The following is a 20,374-nucleotide window of genomic DNA, read 5'->3' as shown; positions in this document are numbered from 1 at the left end:
GGTGGGAGTCGGAGTATTTGTTCACGGAGGTAGCTGGAAAACCTGTGTGTCTTCTGTGTGGAGAAAGTGTGGCGGTACTGAAAGAGTATAATCTGAGACGACATTATGAAACGAAACACGCGGACAAAAACAAGAATATGGACATGGAACAAAGGCTACAAAAGGCAGAGGAATTAAAACGAGGCCTCAAATCTCGACAGGCTCTGTTCAAAAAAGCCAAATCACAAGGCCAGGCTGCTGTCAAGGCCAGTTTTATTTTGGCAGAAGAGATCGCTAAATCAGCCCGGCCATTTACGGAGGGGGATTTCATCAAAAACTGCATGATTAAAGTTTGTGACGAAGTTTGCCCAGAAAAAAGGCAACTCTTTTTAAATGTGAGTCTGAGCAGAAACACCATTGCCGAGAGAGTAGACCAGTTGTCCATCAATCTAAAAGAGCAGCTTGTGAAAAAGGGAAAAGATTTCATTGCATATTCCTTGGCTGTGGATGAGAGCACCGACATTTCTGACATTGCCCAGTTGTCAATTTTCATCCGCGGAGTGGACTCCAGCCTAAGCGTGACAGAGGAGTTTTTGGCTTTACGTCCTATGCATGGCACAACTACGGGGCATGATTTGTATGAAGAGGTGTCAAGATGTGTAAATGAGATGGAGCTGCCTTGGGAAAAACTCGTGGGTTTGACAACCGACGGAGCACCTGCGATGTGTGGACACAGGAGCGGACTGGTGGCGAAGATTTGCTGACTTTGAAGCACAAAAAAGCAGGTTGGAACTGCTCGGTAACCCATTTGCTGTTGACGTGGAAAGCTCACCACCAAACCTCCAAATGGAGTTGATTGACCTCCAATGCAATGATGCACTGAGGGCAAAATATGCGGCAGTGGGTGCTGCGGAGTTCGCCCGTTTCCTCCCGACACAATGCCCCAGCTGCGCATCCAGGCTGCTCAAACGTTGTCTATGTTTGGCAGCACATACCTGTGTGAACAACTGTTTTCTTTGATGAACTTGAACAAAACATCACACAGAAGTTGACTTACTGCTGAACACCTCCACTCAATTCTGAGGATTTCCTCAGCTCAGAGCCTTACCCCGAACATTGATGAACTTGTGGAAAAGATGGGACACCACCAAGTATCACCCTCAACCTCAAACAAGTGAACATTACTGTGCAATCACATATTTAGAGTTTTTACTCAGTTCAAGTTTAAAAGTTAAAGTTTAATATTTGTTTTCACTGCATGTTACTTCTCCTTAAACAAAGTGTTGTTTTTGATTAATAGATTTTTGCACTTTATTTTATTGTATTTCAATCCAATTATATTTTAAAAATATTTCAGTTGAGTGGATGATAGAAAATTGCTATTATTGTTTTTTTCTTTGAAGTAAATTTAGCCCACTTTTGCTAAAATAGAAAATATAGGCTACTGATGGTGCCTTGAATACCGGTTTCTTTCATTTAATGTTCATGTTATGGGGATTTTTATATAAAGGAAATTTGTCTTTTGTGTCTGTTGAAAATTAAAGATTACTGACAGAGCCATAAGAAAATATTGCTTTATTTATCTGATCATATTGGAATATATTTGTTAGGTTTTCAGTAGGTTCAATTAGGTTCACTAGACTATATGCGTCATTTAAAAATTTTTCAATGAACATTCGAACAGTCCGGCCCTCGGCTTGTAGCTAAATTTTTTATTTGGCCCTCCGTCCATTTGACTTTGACACCCCTGGCATAACGCAACGTTAACTATTCATGAAAATCGCAAATGAAATGAAATAAATATATTAGCTCTCAAGCTTAGCCTTTTGTTAACAACCCTGTCATCTCAGATTTTGAAAATATGCTTTTGAACCATAAATAAACAAGCATTTGTGTAAGAGTATTGATAGCTAGCATAGAATTAAGCCTAGCATTCAGCATGCAATATTTTCACAAAAACAAGAAAAGCATTCAAATAAAATCATTTACATTTGAAGAACTTCAGATGTTTTCAATGAGGAGACTCTCAGTTAGATAGCAAATGTTCAGTTTTTCCAAAAAGATTATTTGTGTAGGACAAATCGCTCCATTTTGTTCATTACGTTTGGGTAAGAAAAAACCCGAAAATTAAGTCATTACAACGCTGACTTTTTTCCAAATTAACCCCATACTATCGACAGAAACATGGCAAACGTTGTTTAGAATCAATCCTCAAGGTGTTTTTCACATATCTATCGATGATAAATCATTCGTGGCAGTTGACTTTCTCCTCTGAAGAAAATGGAACGCGGATGGAGCTGGAGATTACGCAATAATTTCGACGGAGGACACCGGGTGGACACCTGGTAAATGTAGTCTCTTATGGTCAATCTTCCAATGATATGCCTACAAATACGTCACAATGCTGCAGACACCTTGGGGAAACGACAGACAGTGCAGGCTCATTCCTGGCGCATTCACAGCCATATAAGGAGACATTGGAACACAGGGCATTCAAAATCTGAACCATTTCCTGTATGAAAATGCATCTTGGTTTCGCCTGTAGCATTAGTTCTGGGGCACTCACAGATAATATCTTTGCAGTTTTGGAAACGTCAGAGTCTTTTCTTTCCAAAGCTGTCAATTACATGCATAGTCGAGGATCTTTTCGTGACAAAATATCTTGTTTAAAACGGGAACGTTTTTTATCCAAATTAAAAGAGCGCCCCCTATCTCGAAGAAGTTAACCCAACCTCAACGATCCTCAAACATATTTACAACCCAACCAAACCCAACCTCATCCATCCTCAACCATCATTTTAAAATCAGATTGATGTTTATTGTCCTGAATCTTGCCCTGGAAGCAGAACTGAGCGATCTCCGCTAGATGGGGCAGCTGTAAAGTCAAAATTGACTAGATAGTAAAAATGTATGAAAACAGAAATTATTTTATTGGTCTTAATGTAAGGTTAGGGTTAGGCATTAGGGTTAACAGGGTTAGGGTTATGGTTATGGTTAGGTTTAAAATCAGGTTTTATGACTTTGTGGCTGTGCCAGCAAGAGACCACTGCAGAGCTGCTTTCAGGGCAATATTCATGACAATAAATGCGAACCTGCTCCTTTTAACCCAAACCAATCTCATCCCTCTTCAACCATCCTTTTAACCTTATCCATCCTCAACCATCCTTTTAACCTCAACCATCCTTTTAACCTTATCCATCCTCAACCATCATTTTAACCTTATCCATCCTCAACAATCCTTTTAACCTCAACCATCCTTTTTACCTTATCCATCCTCAACCATCCTTTTAACCTTATCCATCCTCAACCATAATTTTAACCTCATCCATCCTCAACCATTCTTTTAACCTCATCCATCCTCAACCATCATTTTAACCTTATCCATCCTCAACAATCCTTTTAACCTCAACCATCCTTTTTACCTTATGCATCCTCAACCATCCTTTTAACCTTATCCATCCTCAACCATAATTTTAACCTCATCCATCCTCAACCATTCTTTTAACCTCATCCATCCTCAACAATCCTTTTAACCTTAACCATCATTTTAACCTTATCCATCCTTTTTACCTTATCCATCCTCAACCATCCTTTTAACTTCAACCATCCTTTGTACCTTATCCATCCTCAACAATCCTTTTAACCTCAACCATCCCTTTTACCTTATCCATCCTCAACCATCCGTTTAACCTTATCCATCCTCAACCATCATTTTAACCTCAACCATCCTTTTAACCTTATCCATCCTCAACCATCATTTTAACCTTATTCATCCTCAACAATCCTTTTAACCTCAACCATCCTTTTAACCTTATCCATCCTCAACAATCCTTTTAACCTCAACCATCCTTTTTACCTTATCCATCCTCAACCATCCTTTTTACCTCAACCATCCTCAACCATCCTTTTTACCTCAACCATCCTCAACCATCCTTTTAACCTTATACGTCCTCAACCATCCTTTTTACCTTATCCGTCCTCAACCATTTTATAATTTTATTTTTTCATTTCACCTTTATTTAACCAGGTAGGCAAGTTGAGAACAAGTTCTCATTTACAATTGCGACCTGGCCAAGATAAAGCAAAGCAGTTCGACACATACAACGACACATGGAGTAAAACAAACATACAGTCAATAATACAGTAGAAAAATAAGTCTATATACGATGTGAGCAAATGAGGTGAGATAAGGGAGGTAAAGGCAAAAAAAGGCCATGATGGCGAAGTAAATACAATATAGTAAGTAAAACACTGGAATGGTAGATTTGCAGTGGAAGAATGTGCAAAGTAGAAATAAAAATAATGGGGTGCAAAGGAGCAAAATAAATAAATTAAATTAAATAAATACAGTAGGGAAAGAGGTAGTTGTTTGGGCTAAATTATAGGTGGGCTAATAGGTGCAGTAGTCTGTGAGCTGCTCTGACAGCTGATGCTTAAAGCTAGTGAGGGAAATAAGTGTTTCCAGTTTCAGAGATTTTTGTAGTTCGTTCCAGTCATTGGCAGCAGAGAACTGGAAGGAGAGGCGGCCAAAGAAAGAATTGGTTTTGGGGGTGACCAGAGAGATATACCTGCTGGAGCGCATGCTACACGTGGGTGATTCTATGGTGACCAGCGAGCTGAGATAAGGGGGACTTTACCTAGCAGGGTCTTGTAGATGACATGGAGCCAGTGGGTTTGGCGACGAGTATGAAGCGAGGGCCAGCCAACGAGAGCGTACAGGTCGCAATGGTGGGTAGAATATGGGGCTTTGGTGACAAAGCGGATGGCACTGTGATAGACTGCATCCAATTTGTTGAGTAGGGTATTGGAGGCTATTTTGTAAATGACATCGCCGAAGTAGAGGATTGGTAGGATGGTCAGTTTTACAAGGGTATGTTTGGCAGCATGAGTGAAGGATGCTTTGTTGCGAAATAGGAAGCCAATTCTAGATTTAACTTTGGATTGGAGATGTTTGATGTGGGTCTGGAAGGATAGTTTACAGTCTACACCTAGGTATTTGTAGTTGTCCACATATGCTAAGTCAGAGCCGTCCAGAGTAGTGATGTGGGACAGGCGGGCAGGTGCAGACAGCGATCTGTTCAAGAGCATGCATTTAGTTTTACTTGTATTTAAGAGCAATTGGAGGCCACGGAAGGAGAGTTGTATGGCATTGAAGCTTGCCTGGAGGGTTGTTAACACAGTGTCCAAAGAAGGGCCAGAAGAATACAGAATGATGTCGTCTGCGTAGAGGTGGATCAGAGACTCACCAGCAGCAAGAGCGACATCATTGATGTATACAGAGAAGAGAGTCGGTCCAAGAATTGAACCCTGTGGCACCCCCATAGAGACTGCCAGAGGTCCGGACAGCAGACCCTCCGATTTGACACACTGAACTCTATCAGAGAAGTAGTTGGTGAACCAGGCGAGGTAATCATTTGAGAAACCAAGGCTGTCGAGTCTGCTGATGAGGATGTGGTGATTGACAGAGTTGAAAGCCTTGGCCAGATCAATGAAAAGAGCTGCACAGTAATGTTTCTTATCAATGACGGTTAAGACATCGTTTAGTACCTTGAGCGTGGCTGAGGTGCACCCATGACCAGCTCTGAAACCAGATTGCATAGCAGAGAGGGTATGGTGAGATTCGAAATGGTCGGTAATCTGTTTGTTGACTTGGCTTTCATAGTCTTTAGAAAGGCAGGGTAGGATAGATATAGGTCTGTAGCAGTTTGGGTCAAGAGTGTCCCCCCCTTTGAAGAGGGGGATGACCGCAGCTGCTTTCCAATCTTTGGGAATCTCAGACGACACTAATGAGAGGTTGAACAGGCTAGTAATAGGGGTGGCAACAATTTTGGCAGATAATTTTAGAAAGAAAGGTTCCAGATTGTTTATCCCGGCTGATTTGTAGGGGTCCATTGATGTTTGCTCTGGAATCGACGTAAGCCGATAGTCACACGGATAGCAGCTAGCTAGCTGCGAGATCCGGGTATAAATGTCCAGAGCTTGCTGTTGAAATCCGGGGACATGGAAAGAAAAATAGGTCCGGTATGTTCCGCGCCGTACAAAACTGGCAATAGATTTTCGAGCTGAAGGATAGCTGATGACCACAAACCGTGGTTAGCTGAATACTAACGATTAACCAGTTAAGAAGCTAACTAGCTTCTGATTAGCTTCTGGTTAGCTTCTGGCTAGCTTCTGGTTAGCTTCTATGGAGGATTACAGATTTGAGGTAAATAATACTTGTTTTATAAATTGGTGAGGCGGGTTTCAGGAGAGTGTTTTGAAGATGAGTTTATGGAAAAGAAAATATATATATATAAAAAGGTATGCGAAGAAAGTTGTAAATATATATATTATTACGGGACACGACAAGGACAAAAGACGTCTGACTGCAATGCCATCTTGGTGATTGACCATCCTTTTAACCCAACCTCATCCATCCTCAACCATCCTTTTAACCTTATCCATCCTCAACCATCCTTTTAACCTCAACCATCCTTTTAACCCAACCCAACCTCTACCATCTGTTAACAACACTAACACCACAGACGACACAGAGAACTTCTAAGCTGTCTCTTCTTTCTATCTCCCAATATTAATTCTATTTAAATCCCAGACCAGCCGAGCCATGTGGAGGAGGTGAACTGTGCGGTGATCAGGACAGAGTCGTCTGGCCGCTGGCAGAACAGAGACTGCTCTGTAGCCCTTCCCTACGTCTGTAAGAAGAGACCCAATGCCACCCTGGACCCCTTCACCACCGGTTCGTCTGTCTAGTCACCGGTCGAGACTCTAGACCTCCTTATCAAATCCTCCCTGCTAAAGCTTTTACAGATGTTGGAGCTTGATTTGAGAAAGGAAAGGAAAGGCACATTTGTTGTGTATTTGAGTTTTAAAAAAGGCTTCTAATGTTTGTAATTTCCACTTTCAAATTTCAGATTTGATTTTCCTCTACGAAAAATCCCCTGCAAACTGTACATTTGTTACAATCCACATAACAATTCACATTTCCTGTTGCTGCAGGATTATTTTCCCTCTGTAGCAAACAGGCTCAAATTAAGATCCTACATCCGTAGCTTGTTGTTTCATGGACAGTTACATACACTGTATGTGAGTAGTTACAGTTTTAAAAAAGACATCCTAGATTTGTGTAGCCATTGGGTTATATGCTCTCTACTGTATTAACAAATAGTTAATATAGGATATATTTCCCTTCTGTTTGCTCTCTGTCTCTGCTCTGTGGGCTGCAGACTCGTGGGCGGATGATGAGAAGTACGAGTGTGATGTGGGCTGGCAGGCGTTCCAGGCAGGCTGCTACAGACTGACGTCAGAGAAGGTGAACTGGGACACTGCTCAGAAAACCTGTCAGAAAATGGAGGCCAACCTGGTCAGCCTCCACACCCTGCCTGAACTAGAGTTCATCATCAACAACATCAAGCGAGGTACACAGATAATGCAGTATGTCACGGTAAGGTACCTCAACCTGAAGACAGGCAGCTACACAGACACTACAATACTGTACATGTCATAGAAACAGGCTTCAACTTCGGTGTCGAGCAGTTTCTCTCATAGGAGACATTTGATCTGGTTTCTTGTTTGTGTTTATATATAGCACATATGTACAACTTGTTTAGGTTGTTTACCTGAAACAACAAAAATTAAATGAAATAAAAAAGATACAGTACCAGTCAAAAGTATTGGAAAGTTTTTGATTAGTACATGATTCCATATGTGTTATTTCATAGCTTTGATGTCTTCCCTATTATTCTACAAAGTGGAAATAAGGAAATAAGGCCCTTGAATGATTAGGTGTGTCCAAACGTTTGACTGGTACTGTACATAATAAGTTATTTACAACTTTTTTCACCACCCCACTATAAGGACAGGGGTTGGCATACTGTAGTTACACCCTACTTACACCCTACTTACACTCTTACAACCTAAACGGGTTCTTCGGCTGTCCTCATTGGAAAAACCTTTTTGGTTCCAGCTGGAAAGAACCCTTTTAGTTCCAAGTCAAATCCTTTTGTGTTCAAGCTAGAACCCTTTCCACGGAGGGCTCTACATGGAACCCTTAAGAGTTGTACCTAAAAATGCTTCTCCTATGGGGACAACCGAAGAACCCTTTTGGAACACTTTAGTTGAAGCGTGTCTAATACTCCACTCCACTCACTGCTTCTCCCATCTTGTTTCTGTCCTAATGTGCTTGCTGTAGTGTCTCCTCCTCCCTGCTCTGTGATAGTTATCGTCCTATCTCTGTGTGTCAGATGTGGAGGAGCTGTGGATTGGTCTCCATGACACGGCTATGCAGATGGACTTCCAGTGGACAGACCACACGCCCGTCATCTTCACTTACTGGCACCCCTTTGAGCCCAACAACTTCCAAAACACCCCCGAGGACTGTGTCACCATCTGGGGACCCGTGAGTGACCCTTTGGCCTTTGACCCCTATAGTCTGGACCCTTCGCCATCTCACAGCTGTGTGTTCTCACTGCCAGCAAGCCTCCTTTACGGAACACTATTGTTTATACTCTGCAGCTGTATCCTCTCTCTTTCTCTGTGTGTGCGTCTGTGCGTGTGTGTGTACAGGAAGGCCGCTGGAATGACAGTCCCTGTAACCAGACCCTGCCGTCCATCTGTAAGAAAGCAGCCCAGAAGACTGACGGACAGGCACAGGACCACCGGTGCAAACCAGTAAGATTTACTATAGTCGCTTTCTTTATTTCGCTATTTCTACGTTCTCTTTTTCCCTCTCTCTTTGTCTCTCCTCTCTTTCTCTCTATCTTGCCCCCCTCTCTACTTTTTTTCTCTCACTCCTTCTCCCAATCTCTCTCTCTCTCTCTCTCTCTCTCTCTCTCTCTCTCTCTCTCTCTCTCTCTCTCTCTCTCTACTTTCTCCCTCTCTCTCTCTCTCTCTCTCTCTCTCTCTCTCTCTCTCTCTCTCTCTCTCTCTCTCTCTCTCTCTCTCTCTCTCTCTCTCTCTCTTTCTCACTCCTTCCTCTCAATCTGTGTTTCTTCGTCTCTGTCCCTCTCTCTGTCTGTCTAGAAAGGTTCTATTCACAGTTCTAGCAGCGTCACGCTGTTCTAACTCCAGATGCAGACAGTCAGCACTGGCACTCTGAATGCAGATTGTGAATATTTGAGTGCACCCCCTCACTCTGCCCCCCTCCCTGAACACCCCTCACCCCTCCACCTTCCGCCCCTCTGCCCTCTGACCACCCCTCCGCCCCAGTCTGTATTTGCTCTGAATCACCCCCTCAGGGCCAGGGAGGTCAGCCAGACACCCTACCCCCAGACAGCCCCACAAATGTGTTCACATTCACAAAAATACCCACACACAAATGAACCATATCCACAGGTCTCACATCTGGTTAACCCATCTCTCTCTTTTTCGTTCTTTCTTTCTTTCTTTCTTTCCTTCTTTCTTTCTTTCCTTCTTTATTTCCTTCTTTCTTTTCTTTCTTTCTTTATTTCCTTCTTTCTTTTCTTTCTTTCTTTCTTTCCTTCTTTTTTCTTTCTTTCCTTCTTTCTTTCCTTCTTTCTTTCCTTCTTTCCTTCTTTCTTTCCTTCTTTCTTTCCTTCTTTCCTTCTTTCTTTCCTTCTTTCCTTCTTTCCTTCTTTCCTTATTTCCTTCTTTCTTTCTTTCTTTCTTTCTTTCTTTCTTTCTTTCCTTCTTTCTTTCCTTCTTTCTTTCCTTCTTTCCTTTCTTTATTTCCTTCTTTATTTCCTTCTTTCTTTCCTTCTTTCTTTCCTTCTTTCTTTCTTTCTTTCTTTCTTTCCTTCTTTCTTTCTTTCTTTCTTTCTTTCCTTCTTTCTTTCCTTCTTTCCTTCTTTCTTTCCTTCTTTCTTTATTTCCTTCTTTCCTTCTTTCTTTCTTTCTTTCCTTCTTTCTTTCCTTCTTTCCTTCTTTCTTTCCTTCTTTATTTCCTTCTTTCTTTCCTTCTTTCCTTCTTTCTTTCCTTCTTTATTTCCTTCTTTCTTTCCTTCTTTCTTTCCTTCTTTCTTTCTTTCTTTCCTTCTTTCTTTCTTTCCTTCTTTCTTTCCCTCTTTCCTTCTTTCTTTCCTTCTTTCTTTCCTTCTTTCTTTCCTTCTTTCTTTCCTTCTTTCTTTCTTTCTTTCTTTCCTTCTTCCTTTCCTTCTTTCTTTCCTTCTTTCCTTCTTTCTTTCTTTCCTTCTTTATTTCTTTCTTTCTTTCCTTCTTCCTTTCCTTCTTTCTTTCCTTCTTTCCTTCCTTCTTTCTTTCCTTCTTTACTTCCTTCTTTCTTTCCTTCTTTCTTTCCTTCTTTCTTTCCTTCTTTCCTTCTTTCTTTCCTTCTTTCTTTCCTTCTTTCTTTCTTTCTTTCCTTCTTCCTTTCCTTCTTTCTTTATTTCCTTCTTTCTTTCTTTCCTTCTTTCTTTCCTTCTTTCTTTCTTTCCTTCTTTATTTCCTTCTTTCTTTCCTTCTTTCTTTCCTCCTTTCCTTCTTTCTTTCCTTCTTTATTTCCTTCTTTCTTTCCTTCTTTCTTTCCTTCTTTACTTCCTTCTTTCCTTCTTTCTTTCCTTCTTTCCTTCTTTCTTTCCTTCTTTATTTCCTTCTTTCTTTCCTTCTTTACTTCTTTCCTTCTTTCCTTCTTTCTTTCTTTCTCTCTTTATTTCTTTATTTCTTTCTCTCTTTCTTTCTCTCTCTCTCTCTCTCTCTCTCTCTCTCTCTCTCTCTCTCTCTCTCTCTCTCTCTCTCTCTCTCTGTCTTTCTCTCTTTCTGCAATTTCACAGACTGTAATTCTCTTCTTATCTTTGACTAGTTCCCCCCATGGTTGTGTGCTCTCCTCTCCTGCTGTCTTTCAACCCTCTCCTCCTGTTTAAAGGGTAAAAACGTTTACTCATGCAAAGGTATTACTGTTTGATCCTGATGCTTCAGTAATTTAGTGTTTATGTGCTCCCTCACTCCCTCACTCGACATGATGGATATCCCAGCTAATGCCTCATGGCAAATGAGTTACTGCTGTTAGCTTGGCTCCTGCTTGGCCAACTTGACTGTGTTGTGTGAGTTGAATGAGTTAATGCTCGCTTTTTGAGTTACGGTGGGGCAAAAAAGTATTTAGTCAGCCACTAATTGTGCAAGTTCTCCCACTTAAAAAGATGAGAGAGGCCTGTAATTTTCATCATAGGTACACTTCAACTATGACATACAAAATGAGAAAAGAAATCCAGAAAATCACATTATAGGATTTTTTTTAAATTAATTTGCAAATTATGGTGGAAAATAAGTATTTGGTCACCTACAAACAAGCAAGATTTCTGGCTCTCACAGACCTGTAACTTCTTCTTTAAGAGGCTCCTCTGTCCTCCACTCGTTACCAGTATTAATGGCACCTGTTTGAACTTGTCATCAGTATAAAAGACACCTGTCCACAACCTCAAACAGTCACACTCCAAACTCCACTATGGCCAAGACCAAAGAGCTGTCAAAGGACACCAGAAACAAAACCAGGCTGGGAAGACTGAATCTGCAATATGTAAGCAGCTTGGTTTGAAGAAATCAACTGTGGGAGCAATTATTAGGAAATGGAAGACATACAAGACCACTGATAGTCTCCCTCGATCTGGGGCTCCACGCAAGATCTCACCCCGTGGGGTCAAAATGATCACAAGAATGGTGAGCAAAAATCCCAGAACCACACGGGGGGACCTAGTGAATGACCTGCAGAGAGCTGGGACCAAAGTAACAAAGCCTACCATCAGTAACACACTACGCCGCCAGGGACTCAAATCCTGCAGTGCCAGAGGTGTCCCCCTGCTTAAGCCAGTACATGTCCCGTCCCGTCTGAAGTTTGCTAGAGAGCATTTGGATGATCCAGAAGAAGATTGGGAGAATGTCATATGGTCAGATGAAACCAAAATATAACTTTTTGGTAAAAACTCAACTCGTCGTGTTTGGAGGACAAAGAATCTTGAGTTGCATCCAAAGAACACCATACCTACTGTGAAGCATGGGGGTGGAAACATCATGCTCTGGGGCTGTTTTTCTGCAAAGGGACCAGGACGACTGATCCGTATAAAGGAAAGAATGAATGGGGCCATGTATCGTGAGATTTTGAGTGAAAACCTCCTTCCATCAGCAAGGGCATTGAAGATGAAATGTGGCTGGGCCTTTCAGCATGACAATGATCCCAAACACACCGCCCGGGCAACGAAGGAGTGGCTTCGTAAGAAGCATTTCAAGGTCCTGGAGTGTCCTAGCCAGTCTCCAGATCTCAACCCCATAGAAAATCTTTGGAGGGAGTTGAAAGTCTGTGTTGCCCAGCAACAGCCCCAAAACATCACTGCTCTAGAGGAGATCTGCATGGAGGAATGGGCCAAAATACCAGCAACAGTGTGTGAAAACCTTGTGAAGACTTACAGAAAACGTTTGACCTCTGTCATTGCCAACAAAGGGTATATAACAAAGTATTGGGATAAACTTTTGTTATTGACCAAATACTTATTTTCCACCTTAATTTGCAAATAAATTCATTTAAAATCCTACAATGTGATTTTCTGGATTTTTTTTCTCATTTTGTCTGTCATAGTTGAAGTGTACCTATGATGAAAATTACAGGCATCTCTCATCTTTTTAAGTGGGAGAACTTGCACAATTGATGGCTGACTAAATACTTTTTTGCCCCACTGTAACTCAACATCTGAAGAGAAAGTGTGAGACAACCAAGTTAACAACTTAATTGTTCAGCGGTTCTGTGGTTCTGTCGGAACAATAGGGTCTATATGATCCATGGCTCATTGGCTCATTGGCTCAGGGAACTGTAACACTAGATATCCCCCAGAGAGTGTTGCATTGTGGGTCATGTGACAGGAGAGAGAGAAATAGATAGCATACGCATCTGCCTCTTCAGTATGAGGCTCATAAAGGGGAACGTGGCTCGCCAGCTGGAAGTCTTTGAGGTTTCTCCCTCCCTGCCAAGTGCAGTTGTGCAAAAGCCTGACGTTGGACTAAATCACATAAAGTGACTTTCCCTCTCTCTTCCTCTCTCACATACGCACTCACTTAAACACACACACGTACACGACTACACACTCAAACCCTTGTGACATTTTGTGTGTTGACTGTGCTCTCGGTCTGTACACGTCTGCAGATAAGCACTGAGAAGCGAGAGAGAGGGGTGGAGTGAGAGAGCGGTTTGAGAGAGAGTATAGCTCTGAGCCTGGACTTGTTCTGTCCTGCCCTGCTTTTATATGTAGGGAAAAATAATTGCCCTTTCCTTATTACACATGTGTTGTTTATAGTACTTTATGCTGATATGTTCCCATCCTATCTGGTTGTGTTTTCATGCAAGTCTCTGGATGTAGATAGATCTCTTTGGACAGTTATTATTTCTGTGCTCAACCTTTCTCCTCTCTCTCTCCCGTCAGGGCTGGAGATGGCACAGTCCGGCCTGCTACTGGGTGGGAGAGGAGCAGGTGACCTTCGAGGAGGGCAGGAAGGCCTGCGCTGGCAGCGGAGCTACCCTCATCACCATCGCCAATAGGTACGCACACACATGCATACCTGTACATACACTCATGCACGTACGCAAGCACACACAGACACAAACACACACACACCTAGTGTAACCTCTGACCCCTGAGCCTTGTCCATGTGCGATGTTGTAGGTTTGAGCAGGCGTTTGTCAACAGTCTGGTGTTTGGCCGTTCTGGGGATTCATTCTGGATAGCACTGCTTGACCAGAACAGCCCTGGGAAATTCCACTGGCTCAGCGGGGATGAAGTGACCTATACCAACTGGAACAGAGACCAGCCAGGTGGGGACATGGACCTCTGTCTCTCTATCTGTCCACAGAGCTATCATGACGGACATGTTGGTCTTGTACTAGTCTTCAGGACACCTGTCTGTGCTGTATGCCCAGAGCCCTGTCAAAACTAGATATGGTATAAACTCTTATCTCTTGGCTATTCATTGTGGCTAAATTGCCAATGACTTAATCAGGTGATTGGTTTACCATTTTCAAGACCATCTTTTTCCATGATCTCTACTATCCCCACTGGTGTGTCAGTCAGTTACACCCAGACCCAGACTCATGCAACTACGTAACATGGACCACTCTCTCCCCGCTCTCCTCTGTCAGGAGGAAACATCAAAGGGGGCTGTGTAACCATGGAGACGGGCTACGCCACAGGCCTATGGGAGGTGAAGGACTGTGCGTCAGCCCGGGCCAAGTTCATCTGTAGACTGAACCAGGACACGTCCCTCAGCCCTGAGCCCCCAGCCCCGCACCCCACCCCCAGCCTCACTGGATCCTGCCCCAACGGGTGGAAGACAAACGGCAAGCTGCATCACTGCTACAAGGTATCCTACACCTTTACCGCTGCTTGATAAACTCAGCAAAAAAAGAAACGTCCCTTTTTTCAGGATCCTGTCTTTCAAAGATAATTCGTAAAAATCCAAATAACTTCACAGATCTTCATTGTAAAGGGTTTAAACACTGTTTCCCATGCTTGTTCAACGAACCATAAACAATTAATGAACACGCCCCTGTTGAACGGTCGTAAAGACACTAACAGCTTACAGACAGTAGGCAATAAAGGTCACAGTTATGAAAACTTAGGACACTAAAGAGGCCTTTCTACAGATTCTGAAAAACACCAAAAGAAAGATGCCCAGGGTCCCTGCTCATCTGCGCGACCTTGCCTTTGGCATGCTGCAAGGAGACACGAGGACTGCAGATGTAGCCAGGGCAATAAATTGCAATGTCTGTACTATGAGACGCCTAAGATGGCGCTACAGGAAGACAGGACAGACAGCTGATCGTCCTTGCAGTGGCAGACCATGTGTAATAACAGCTGCACAGGATCGGTACAACCGAATGAATAAATGTTACAATGAGCCTCGTACTCTGGAGCGGGATCGATTTGGAGGTGGAGAGTCTCTCATGGTCTGGGGCGGTGTGTCACAGCATCATCGGACTGAGCTTGTTGTCATTGCTGGCAATCTCAACGCTGTGACCCCCCTTTGTTCAGGGACACATTATTCAATTTCTGTTAGTCACATGTCTGTGGAACTTGTTCAGTTTATGTCTCAGTTGTTGAATCTTGTTATGTTCATACAAATATTTACACATGTTAAGTTTGTTGAAAATAAACGCAGTTGACAGTGAGAGGATGTTTCTTTTTTTGCTGAGTTTATTACTAGACATATTTTAAGCATATGTATTAGTTTAGTCAATATACATACCATTTATTTGCCTCTAACGCCTCTGTGTGTGTGTGTGTGTGTGTGTGTGTGTGTGTGTGTGTGTGTGTGTGTGTGTGTGTGTGTGTGTGTGTGTGTGTGTGTGTGTGTGTGTGTGTGTGTGTGTGTGTGTGTGTGTGTGTGCGTGCGTGCGTGCGTGCATGCGTGTGCCGACCTGTGTGCCTACATGTGTGTGTGTGTGTATGTGCCTGCCTGTTTGCCTGCGTGTGTGTGTGTATGCGCCTGCCTGTCTGCCTGTGTATGTGTGTCCCAGGTGTTTGACAGAGCCCAGATGGACCAGAAGCTGAGCTGGCTGCAGGCCCACCTAGCCTGTCAGAGACACCATGGAGCCAACCTGCTGAGTGTCAGTGGCCCAGAGGAGGAGCACTTCGTACTGCAGATATTACACGAAGCCTTTGGGTGGGTGGACACTCCACCTTGATCATGCATGGGTTGTATGAATGGGTCTCTATTACAGGGCCCAGACTGGATGGAGGGAGAATGTGGTTCTTATTTGAAAAGGGGATGGGTTTGTAATTTAAGAGGGAATGTGGTGGTAATGATGAGGATGATAATAATAAATGTACTGTATATAATTATTTTTGGGGGTGCTTATATTCGTCCTGTTACACACAGTGTGTAAAGGAAATACATTTTTTGCATATCCCAACTCCCCCGGAGATACCCGCAGGGAGTGGGGTCACGGCCAGGGTTGCCAATGTACATAATCTCTGGAGCAATTAGGGTTAAGTGCCTAGCTCAAGGGCACAGTGACAGATTAAATATATTTTTTATGGTGATGACTATGATGCTGATGATGGTGATGATGCTAGTAATGATGATGATGATGATGATAATAATGACGCTGCTGCTGATGATGCTGATGACGCTGCTGCTGCTGCTGATGATGATGGTTCACAGGGAATCAGAGGACCATGAGCAGCACTGGTTCTGGATCGGGCTGAACCGCAGGAACCCCATGGACAACGGTAGCTGGAAGTGGAGCGATGGACTGGCTGTGAGTCACAGCATCACCATCCAATCTTCCAGCCACAGCATTACATCACAGCATGTCCATGGACCTAATTAGAGCAGCCAAACCACAGCACTATCTATTATTGACCCAGCTTAACACAGCAACCTTGATTTACTGATAGCTACAGCCCCGCTGCAACAACATACAGCATCTTGCACCATATACGTTTACCTCAAAGCTTAGAGATATACAGTGCTGTGAAAAAGTATTTGCCCCCTTCCTGATTTCTTATTTTTTGCACATTTGTCACACTTAGATGTTTCAGATCATCAAAACTAATGTTAATATTACACGAAGATAACCCAAGTAAACACAAAATGCAGTTTTTAAGTGATGATTTTATTTATTAAGGGAAAAAAGCTTTCCGAACCTTCATGGCCCTATGTGAAAAAGTAATTGCTCCCTAAACCTAATAACTAGTTGTGCCACCCTCAGCAGCAACAACTGCAATCAAGCGTTTGCGATAACTAGCAATGAGTCTTTCACATCGCCGTGGGGGAATTTTGGCCCACTCTTCCTTGCAGAATTGTTTTAATTCAGCCACATTCAGCCACATTGGAGGGTTTTCGAGCATGAACCGCCTTTTTAGTTTTTTTTTTTAAGCCCTTCAGAGGTGGACTTGCAGGTGTCTTTTGGATCATTGCCCTGCTGCAGAACCCAAGTGCGCTTCAGCTTGAGGTCACGAACTGATGGCCGGACATTCTCCTTCAGGATTTTTTGGTAGAGAGCAGAATTCATGGTTCCATCAATCACAACAAGTCGTCCAGGTCCTGAAGCAGCAAAGCAGCCCCAGACCATCACACTACCACCACCATATTTGACTGTTGGTATGATGTTCTTTTTCTGAAATGCCGTGTTACTTTTACGCCAGATGTAACGGGACGCACACCTTCCAAAAAGTTCAACTTTTGTCACGTTAGTCCACAGAATATTTTCCCAAAAGTCTAGGGGATCGGCAAGATGTTTTTTTCCAAAAGTGAGACGAGCCTTTACAGTGGGGCAAAAAAGTATTTAGTCAGCCACCAATTGTGCAAGTTCTCCCACTTAAAAAGATGAGAGAGGCCTGTAATTTTCATCATAGGTACACTTCAACTATGACAGACAAAATGAGAAAGAAATCCAGAAAATCACATCACTCATCTTTTTAAGTGGGAGAACTTGCACAATTGGTGGCTGACTAAATACTTTTTTGCCCCACTGTATGTTCTTTTTGGTCAGCAGTGGTTTTCGCCTTGGAACTCTACCATGGATGCCATTTTTGCCCAGTCTCATTCTTATGGTTGAGTCATGAACACTGACCTTAAGTGAGGTCTGCAGTTCTTTAGATGTTGTTACGGGTTCTTTTGTTACCTCTTAGATGAGTCGTATCTGCGCTCTTGGGGTAATTTTGGTAGTCCGGGCACTCCTGGGAAGGTTCACCACTGTTCCAAATCTTCTCCATTTGTGGATAATGGCTCTCACCGTGGTCCGCTGGAGTCCCAAAGCTTTGTAACCCTTTCCAGACTGATAGATGTCAATTACTTTGTTTCTCATCTGTTCCTGTATGTCTTTGGATCGCAGCATGATGTCTTGCTTTTTGAGATCTTCTGGCCTGCTTCACTTTGTCAGACAGGTTCTATTTAAGTGATTTCTTGATTCAACAGGTCTGGCAGTAATCAGGCCTGGGTGTGGCTAGTGAAATTGCACTCAGCTTTCCAAAGAATGTGATTAACCACAGTGAATTCTCGATTTAACGGGTGGCACAACCAGTTATTAGGTTTAGGGGTCAATTACTTTGTCACATAGGGCCATGAAGGTTCGGATAGATTTTTAAAATCATCACTTAAAAACTGCATTTTGTGTTTACTTGGGTTATCTTTGTGTAATATTAAAATTAGTTTGATGATCTGAAACATTTACTTGTGCCAAATGTGCAAAAAAAAACAAGAAATCAGGAAGGGGGCAAATACTTTTCACAGCACTGTAGCTTGTTAAACTATGTTTGTAAAGTCCTCTAACCCATCTTCCTCTGCATGTCAGTATACGTACCAGAACTTTGGGCGTTACTACTACAACGTCCGTCAGTGTGCAGCAGCAGACCTGGGCACCATGACCTGGCTGGCCATGCGCTGTGACGCTGAACTGGACTGGATCTGCAAGATCCCCAAAGGTAACAGCAAGACAACGGAACCACACATAGACACTGATACAGTCACAAAGCAGTGCTACTGCTGTATACAGACACAATAGAGACACGCTGACACAAGGGGCCCTTGTTGTTGCCTGAAAGCTTTCATTTTGAAAATTCAAGTATGTGTTATGTAGTGCTGAGCGATTAACCAACATGTTTCTCTCAGGTTATTAAACAACTAATTTTCCGACGACGGTTCAGTTACTTGAATTCCTTTTCGTGTTTTTTGGGTGGGGGGGTAGGGGTGAGCCTAATGTGCTGTTTCAAATCAAATCATTCTGGAGAGAAATCCAGTCAATAACTATGTGGGATGTTGAAGGGAGTTGTAGTTTTCATTAAGCAAATATGTGACCGCCTGGCTCGATTTTGCGACGTAGAGCAGTAAAGTAGAGGCACTTACAGAAGTTGCACACATTGGGGACATTTTTTGTAGCCTGGTGTCCGGGAAGAATGTGGCCTTTTATTAATGCATTTCATGCAATTCTAAGTCATTTTACATGACTGGAGACTTTGGCAGAATATTTTTAATACAGCACAAATGAGAATCTGAGATCCATAAAAATGACCTAGGCCTAGGTGTGTGGAGACGCATGTTGTAGGCTACAATATGAGGAGGAAATTATAGTCCTAAAAATACTTACGGGTCAAAAGTAACAGTCAGTATCTGGTGTGGCACCAGCTGCATTAAGTACTGCAGTGCATCTCCTCCTCATGGACTGCACCAGATTTGCCAGTTCTTGCTATGAGATGTTACCCCACTCTTCCACCAAGGCTACTGCAAGTTCCCAGACATTTCTGGGGGGGAATGGCCCTAGCCCTCACCCTCCTATACAACAGGTCCCAGACGTGCTCAATGGGATTGAGATCTGGGCTCTTCACTGGCCATGGCAGAACACTGACATTCCTGTCTTGCAGGAAATCACGCACAGAACGAGCAGTTTGGCTGGTGGCATTATCATGCTGGAGGGTCATGTCACAGGATGAGCCTGCAGGAAAGGTACTACATGAGGGAGGAGGATGTCTTCCCTGTAACGCACAGCGTTGAGATTGCCTGCAATGACAACAAGCTCAGTCCGATGATGCTGTGACACACCGGCCCAGGCCATGACTGACTCTCCACCTCCAAATCGATCCCGCTCCAGAGTACAGACCTCGGTGTAACGCTCATTCCTTCGATGATAAACGCGATTCTGACCATCACCCCTGGTGAGACAAAACCGCGACTCGACATTGAAGAGCACTTCTTGCCAGTCTGGTCCAGCGACGGTGGGTTTGTGCCCATAGGCGACGTTGTTGCCGGTGATGTCTGGTGAGGACCTGCCTTACAACAGGCCTACAAGCCCTCAGTCTAGCCTCTCTCAGTCTATTGTCGATAGTATAAGCACTGATGGAGGGATTGTACATTTCTGGTGTAACTCGGGCAGTTGTTGTTGCCATCTTGTACCTGTCCCGCAGGTGTGATGTTTGGATGTATCGATCCTGTGCAGCTGTTGTTACATGTGGTCTGCCACTGTGAGGACGATCAGCTGTCCGTCCTGTCTCCCTGTAGCTCTGTCTTAGGCGTCTCACAATACGGACATTGCAATTTATTGCCCTGGCCACATCTGCAGTCCTCATGCCTCCTTGCAGCATGCCTAAGGCATGTTCACGCAGATGAGCAGGGACCCTGGGCATCTTTCTTTTGGTGTTTTTCAGAGTCCGTAGAAAGGCATCTTTAGTGTCCTAAGTTTTCATAACTGTGACCTTAATTGCCTACCGTCTGTAAGCTGTTAGTGTCTTTACGACCGTTCATCAGGTGCATGTTCATTCATTGTTTATGGTTCATCGAACAAGCATGGGAAACAGTGTTTAAACCCTTTACAATGAAGATCTGTGAAGTTACTTGAATTTTTACGAATTATCTTTGAAAGACAGGGTCCTGATAAAGGGACGTTGGTAGTTGGTAGCCTACAGTTGGTAGCCTACAGCATAGAATCTGTTACTTACAGCAGGTGCCATTTGCTTTCCAACCTTTG

General features: G+C 43.2%; 1 protein-coding gene across 2 annotated transcripts in view; it reads left to right on the top strand.

Annotated features, from left to right (window-relative positions):
* Window positions 1–20,374, top strand: part of LOC118384149 (C-type mannose receptor 2) — a 55,671-nt gene that overhangs the window by 18,095 nt on the left and 17,202 nt on the right. For both annotated transcript variants that reach the window (XM_052518686.1, XM_052518687.1), the window contains 10 exons: window positions 6,572–6,715; window positions 7,203–7,394; window positions 8,220–8,374; window positions 8,542–8,646; window positions 13,338–13,453; window positions 13,578–13,726; window positions 14,051–14,271; window positions 15,428–15,573; window positions 16,075–16,171; window positions 18,209–18,338. In XM_052518686.1, the coding sequence (XP_052374646.1) occupies window positions 6,572–6,715; window positions 7,203–7,394; window positions 8,220–8,374; window positions 8,542–8,646; window positions 13,338–13,453; window positions 13,578–13,726; window positions 14,051–14,271; window positions 15,428–15,573; window positions 16,075–16,171; window positions 18,209–18,338 (1,455 nt within the window). The remainder of the gene's footprint in view (window positions 1–6,571; window positions 6,716–7,202; window positions 7,395–8,219; window positions 8,375–8,541; window positions 8,647–13,337; window positions 13,454–13,577; window positions 13,727–14,050; window positions 14,272–15,427; window positions 15,574–16,074; window positions 16,172–18,208; window positions 18,339–20,374) is intronic.

This window comes from Oncorhynchus keta, chromosome 5, assembly GCF_023373465.1.
Source record: "Oncorhynchus keta strain PuntledgeMale-10-30-2019 chromosome 5, Oket_V2, whole genome shotgun sequence".
NCBI classification, from domain to species: Eukaryota; Metazoa; Chordata; class Actinopteri; order Salmoniformes; family Salmonidae; genus Oncorhynchus; species Oncorhynchus keta.
This window is presented reverse-complemented; position numbering and strand designations above follow the sequence as displayed.